At 34.9% G+C, this 7,147-nt stretch overlaps 1 protein-coding gene across 1 annotated transcript in view; it reads left to right on the forward strand.

The window, feature by feature from the left end:
* The first annotated feature begins 381 nt into the window (after window positions 1-381).
* LOC107701799 (serine hydroxymethyltransferase, mitochondrial-like) overlaps window positions 382-7,147 on the forward strand; it is a 43,733-nt gene continuing 36,967 nt past the window's right edge. The window contains exon 1 of the mRNA XM_016503909.1: window positions 382-497. Coding sequence (XP_016359395.1) covers window positions 465-497 — 33 coding nt within the window. The 5' untranslated portion in view covers window positions 382-464. The remainder of the gene's footprint in view (window positions 498-7,147) is intronic.

The following is a 7,147-nucleotide window of genomic DNA, read 5'->3' on the forward strand; positions in this document are numbered from 1 at the left end:
AAACCTGTAAAACTAAAATATACAAATACAAGGCACATAAACGGGACAAAAGCACAACATTACTAAAACTAACTTAAGATTAAAAAATATAAACACATTTAAAATATTTATTTAAAAAAAACTATAATAGTATCTCAGTGATACTGAAATAAATTGTATTAAACACTAGAAAAAAAAGAAATAAATAATAAAATATAATGCAATCGACTCTAGTTTTTCTGAAAAGCATAAGATGACAGATCAATTGAGATGTAAGGAACACTTCATTTCCCAGGTTTTATGTAAGTCCTGACGTCAGTTTGTAGTCCAGCGTCCCGACTGCGCAGCTGACGCGTCTATGACAGGACTACATTTCCCATGAGCACTCGCGCTTATCGTCAATCCGCTGCTGTCATTTAGGCGACGGACGAAAAACGTGCGAACGCAAAAACCTGCTGGAACCGGAGAAGTTGGGTGGCTTTACCATGTTAACACTAACATTGAGACAACTATTTAGGGTGAGTTTATACGTGCATGACCAAATTATAGCGCACAGCAACGCGAAAGCGTTATGATCGCTGAGAGCTCTTGATCACATCAAAACAGCGCTAATATTCATCAGTGTGCATGCATGATACAATATGCATCAGAAGCGTTTTGTGTCGATACAGATGTTACATGCAGACCCGTGCATGAGAGTGTTATTGAGTCGCTGGAGGCTCGGATTGACGTGGCATGAGAGTCTGCGTGATTATAGTCATGTTTTCTTGGAGTTTAAAAGGGCTGCTATTTAAAAGCGTGATTTGAGTTTGTTAGTTTTGTAGTCCAGCAGAAGTTTAACAAGCTACAACTTTTCAGTTGCATGACAGTTTTGAATTTATTGTGGATTTGTGAGCTGTCACTAACGCAAGCTCAAGCTTGCATACATTTATACTAAGCGACGTAAACAGCAGATCTGGGTTAACTAGTCTGGTTATACTAGTTAGTTAGATGATGCAACCGCTCACGATTCCTCTCACACTCACTCACTCACTTACATGCATCTAAACACATTTGCATGCAATGCTTTATTTACAAAATGTCTTGCTTTAACCCGTGTTTTTACATCTGATATCTATAGAAGCCTGTTTCTACCATTGGATAAAAAATTTGGTTGAAGAGATAATTGTGACTTTGTCTCTTTTTTCAGTTCAATTTCAGTTCTTGAGCTATAAGAATTTTGAGATATAAACAGAATTTAAAAAAAAAAAAAAAAAGTTTGTTTGATTATGAGATGGAACAAAAGGGAAAAAAACAGAATTGCAAGATAAACTCTTAATTCTGAGAAAAAAAGTAAGAGTTGTTATATTTTGCAATTCTGAGAAAGTTTTCAGAGTCTGTGTTGTGAGATAAACAATCTTTTGCATTGAATGTGTTTTATCTTTTCTGCTGAGTTTGTAAGTTACAAAGTGCAGCACAATATTTCCTAACTGAGTCTTACAGCCAGCTAATAATCCTGAAGAAATCTGCTCAAGTTTTTGCTTTTGCAAGCTGTTAACCAGACTAATTTACCTCAGAGTTGCTGTTTTAACACATGATGGCATGCTTTTATTAAACTAGGCAAGTTTATTTATGTAGCACATTTCATACACAATGGTAATTCAAAGTGCTTTACAGAAAAGAAAGTAAAATAATCACAACGATAAAAACAAGGAATTTAAAAACTTAAAACGAGTTAAAAATTGATTTAAAATGACAGTTAAGAATAGAAAATGATTATGCATTAAAAAAAATTGTTGTTGCACCAAAGACTCATTTTCTTTATCGGTCTTTTGTCTTGTTTTCAAAAAAATATTAAAAAAAAATAAATTATTGGTTTAAGCATAACATTAACGAAATGCTTTTGCTAGAAATAATAAAAAAAAATATTTTTTAAACCTGAGTTAGAAAAAAAATAGTGAGAATAAATGGTTTATAGTATTCTCTTAAAACATGTAGTATCCTACACACTTTTTCTTCTTAAGTATAAATCATTTTAAGGATGTTTAAACCTTTTTTGTCGGCACTGGCATGTTCCTAAAAAATGCATGAACTAATAAAAATAAAAATCTTTAATGCAGGTAAAAAAAAAATGTATTAATTTGTATTTATTAATTTTTAATATATGCAACAAAATTCTGCTGTGAATCTGATAGTATTGTTTTTTAACATTATATCATCATATCTCTTTTAACAGCATATAAACGTATAAATAAGCATATAAACAAACTTGTGATGTTAAAGGCTGTGATGCTTAAAAATTAGCTATTTAACAAAACAAAAACAAATGTAGTATATTCTCTGCAAACTGTATTATATCTTTACGCAGTTTTGCTTCTTGAGTAAATGTAACTTGTTTTAAGGATGTTTAAACATTGTTTTGTTGTTACTGCCAAACAGGACAGAAATAGTGGTGTTTTTTACTGAACGCAGCACTCACGGTTTGATCTGCTTATAAGCAGGTTTATGAAGGGACACACTTTCATTTATTGGGTTTTGACCAGTGTCATCTTATCAGTCGTGTAACCAACCGCTCAATAATTAACCTGCTGTTGTTTTACGTAATATGCCAAAGCCAATCAGACGCGGGCTTTGAGTCCACTCCTCTCATTCCTGCAGGTTCATCTGAATCTGAAGAATTCAGTAGATCACAGAAAGCCAAATAAAGGCTTTAAAGCACGTGTATGTGTGATGCATATCATCAGAACCGGTTCAGTTTGTTTCTGCTGCTCTCAGATCTGCGGCTCGTCTTCATTGTGTAGTTGTGCATGCTTTCCATGCGCTGGTGTGTTACCGTGGTAACAGACCAGTGTACTCTGGTTGAAAAAGTGATGTGAGACTAGTTAAGCAGTCGTCTGATGCAGCGTGTTCATGTGTTTAGATGGTCTTAGCTATCCAGTAAGCTTAGGGCTGTCAAGTTTCGAATATTCGTCGAATTTAAAATATAAATCCAACGTTTTTGCATTCGAATTTTAGGTGTGCGCCAGGCAGCTTATCAGCGGACACGAGATGCGATGACGATGTAGTTGTCGTTGCATTTTAATGCTTTTTTTAACCTATCCAGTTGAAGCCACTAGATGGCGCTGCTGCGTTGTTCATTCAAAATATTGCGGAAAAAGAGAACATCAATGTGGAAAAGATGTTGTTTACGTCAAAACTGAAACCAAGCCGTTCACACAAAACGCATATTTATCACATTTTCTAGAGGGACATCTATCACCGTTGCACTCGCATCTCACACCTCACACAAAAGAGCCACATGTTTAGAAAACCATGTAAAATTAATGTAAGTTCTACTTTTAAAAAACATGTCTTGAGACTTTATGGCGGTTTTTCGCCATCCCACTGCATCTTATGTTTTTAAATGAAAAAGTACTATTTGTGATTGGTTTTCGGTCCTTTGTATTAAACTATGCATACATATATGATGCAGTTTTGTTTCTAATTGTTTAAGCAAATTAATTAATTATATATATGGTTTTTAAACATTATGCACGTTTTCCAAAGATAGTCGTGTTATTTTATTGCTTTGAAGAAATGTGCATTAGTAATATTTTGCTCGATGCGCCCTCTTGTGGCCTCAGGAGAGAAGCCAAAAGCTTTTTTCCCCCTAACTGAAATTATGCCTTTTAAATTCAAATATATTTCGAATATTGATCATATTTAAGTACAAAATTCGAATTTAGTTTTTCAGCCATTCTGACAGCCCTAGTAAGCGGTGTGCGATATGACGAATTTTGATTGTGGACGATAAAAATGTCTCCACGATCTGCTTTTGAAGAAATATCGTAGTATCGTAGTATCTAAGGGATAAACACTTATGAAATTTTGACGGTATGATAACCTTAAGCAAAAATATCACGGTTTCGCGGTATCACGGTATTGTCGTTACAGCTCTAAAATGTGTTATTTTTAAATGACTGGGTAAAAAAAAAAAACTTTTTTCCACTGAACACAATATATTTTGTTTTTGAGCAATATACAGAATATTAGGAACAGTAGCTACAGCGCACATTCAATCATCTGCAGTTCTGGCGGCTCCGTCTCAAGATACTGTACACTGCTCTTATTTGCAATCACAAAAGTACATTATTTGCATGTGCTTTAAGGTGTGTTTCGCCTGTATGTTAGCTCTTAAAGCGACAGTACTAAACATGCTGCCGACTGTCATTAAAGGGATAGTTCACCCAATTTATTTAATTCAAATGTAATTTCTGTCATTAATTGTTAATAGGGAAAAAAACTGGGGACCAGCAACTGTTTGGTTATTCACATTCTTCAACATAACATTTATGTTCAGCAGAAGAAAGAAACTCAACTCAGGTTAAAAACAACTTGAGAGTGAATAAATAAAACACTATGACAGAATTGACAGACAGATGACGGAATTTTAATTTTTGGGTGAACTATCCACCTTAATCGTAATAAAAACAACAAATATAATATAATATGTATAATTTATGCAGTGAAGTGAATTTAGTGTTTTATTTTTATATTTTTTGATTGAATACTGCTAAATACACTCTACTGGAGAAAAAAAGCACTGTTTGATTTATTTGTATGTTATGTGTATGTGTAATGTGTATCTTTTGTTCTTATTTTTCAATAACAATGATAAATTAATGACAATGTCTTCTGCTTAATATGGGCAGTTTACGTGATGATTAATAATGCTCCTGTAGTTCCAACAGTACAGCAGTTGACTTTTTAAGACAAAATTGTTACATTATTGTAAACATTAAAATGAAAGGATATTGATTGAGTGATGCAACTGAATTGTTTTTGCCATGAATGTAGAAAATAGAATTGATGCTGACATGGCGTTAAATCATGAAAACTCTCAGTGAATTCATAAACCCATAAACATGAATGTAATGTTACAATATTGAAGTAATAGCTGGAATGTGTATTTTTTGTTATGTTGTTTTGAATTATGTATGTACATTTGGGGTAATGTTTATGTAACATGTTTATCTTGTATTTTTTAGTGAAAAGTGTCGCTCATCAGTTAACTGTGTAAAAAGGGTAGGCATAATAAGCAAGGCTTCAGCCTACACCTTTTTCGGTAATTATGTTTCTTTATTTATTTTGTGAAAAGTTGTCTGTGAGGACCGAAATAAAAATGATTGATTGATTGATTGATTGATGAATGCAATTTAAGTTGCTTTGGAGAAAAGTATATCTGCCAAATGCATACTTAAAAAAAAAACGATTTATTCCAACAAAACTGCTTTGAATGTGACGCTTATTTTAGTATCAGTTGTTTGCATTAGTTTTATTTGTTTTACTTGTAGTTTTTGTATTTTTGGGGGGAGGGGTGTATTTTTAGTTTTTTTTTTTATGTATTATTTTTATAGTATTATTATTATTGTTGTTATTTTAGTACATCAAGTTAAAATGCATCAATAAAAACATCAATAAAAATGCATTGGCAACTAATGATTTACATTTTTATTTCAGTTAAAACTTTTTTTATTTCAAGTTACAAAATATGTTTTATTTAATATGCTTTTAGTTTTAGTTAAAAATAATAACTCTGGAATACGAATCCTAAAACTTAACGTAATCTAACCCTTATTTGGAGATGGATGTGACTGAGATTCTTTGAGTCAAGAATCACTCTGAATGATTCACTGAGCTGATTCACTGAGCTGATTCACTGAGCTGATTCAATCTGAAGAGTCATTAGTGAATCAGACTGCGCTGCTCACGCTGTGTGCTTTTTGCTCGCGATGAAAACACGATAGAAAGACGTGTTTTATGTTTAATGTTTTTGTGTCCAGTCTTAATCTTCCGTCACGGTCAGATCACACAGAAAACTCACTGAAACACAGTTTTGGATTCAGGAAACAGTCACAGTATTTCAGAAGCGTTCTGAAGATCCGTGAGAGTCATTTAGTTCCAGCAGGTGAACCTCTTCTTGATTCTCAGTCGGACGTAACATCATCACTGTGTGATAAAAGCGACACACACAGATGATTGACCGACTGAAGCTCATTTTCATATTCAGATTGTCGCCTGTATATTCAGGCATGCTTAATAATTGATCAGGATATATTTTCAATGCTTTCATCTCTATTTTTAGCCACTAGAGTCCCGGTTTGAAGCTTTCCGGGGTTCGCTGGCAGATCTGGACTCTCAAATCCAGCGTCAGCGCATCGCTGCCTTAATCTAGATACATATTAAATTGCTTTCTCATAGTTTAATTGACTTCTTTCATGAATTGCATTGACTGCTTTAAAATATGAGACACCAATGTTTCAGGACACAGAATATGACACATGCTTATTTCATAACTTGTTTTATTTCTTATTTGGGTTTTTGTATATGCTTTTCTTTTTTTTTCTTCCAAGGCATTGTTAGATGCCAGTGTTTCCGGTCATAAAATAAAGCAACAAGCCCCAAGAAGCCGTGGTTTACAGTGAATTTATAACAGCTACGGGGCGTTGTTAGGTTGCTACAAAGTGGCTGCCGAGCAACACACAAACGTAAACAAAGGTGTATGTTACTTTGTAGAGTATTTTACAACAGCTTCGAACGCGGCTCAGCCAATCAGAATCAAGCACCGGAACTATCTGTTTTATAATCTGTAACTTATTACATAGGTTAGCGTTACAGTAACCAGAATAACCTTCCCAGCACTGGCTCCGTTTCTCTGGATTAGTGCGATAATGTCGCGGGCCGCTCGGGGAAATTGGCTTTCCACACTCCTGATTGATGGTGTCACTCCCTTTGGCCCGACTGGAGGAATCACCGAGCTCTCGCTCACACTCGCTCCTCCTGACGCCGTGTCGTTCTGCGCCCATTAGTCGTGTCATCCAAGCAACGCTCCTGACTCCCGCGCTACGCTGCTGATTGTTGTCTAGCGGCGGCGGGATGGACAGCAGTCATCTGTAAAATTGACTCTTTGCTCTGAAGAGAAAGAAAATAACAAAAATAATCAGCAAAATGAAATGTTTTCTTTCTTTTTTCTGAACCGCAAAAGCAGATGTGAGCAGACGACGCCTGAGATGATGAAACAATACATCCATCAGCTGTTTGAGTGTGTGTGAGTGAGTGAGTGAGTGAGTGAGTGTGTGTGTGTTTGCGTGTGTCTGTGTGTGTGAGTGAGTGAGTGAGTGAGTGAGTGTGTGTGTGTGTGTTTGCGTGT

Source organism: Sinocyclocheilus anshuiensis, unplaced genomic scaffold (assembly GCF_001515605.1).
Source record: "Sinocyclocheilus anshuiensis isolate Anshui unplaced genomic scaffold, SAMN03320099.WGS_v1.1 scaffold2376, whole genome shotgun sequence".
Classification (NCBI taxonomy): Eukaryota; Metazoa; Chordata; class Actinopteri; order Cypriniformes; family Cyprinidae; genus Sinocyclocheilus; species Sinocyclocheilus anshuiensis.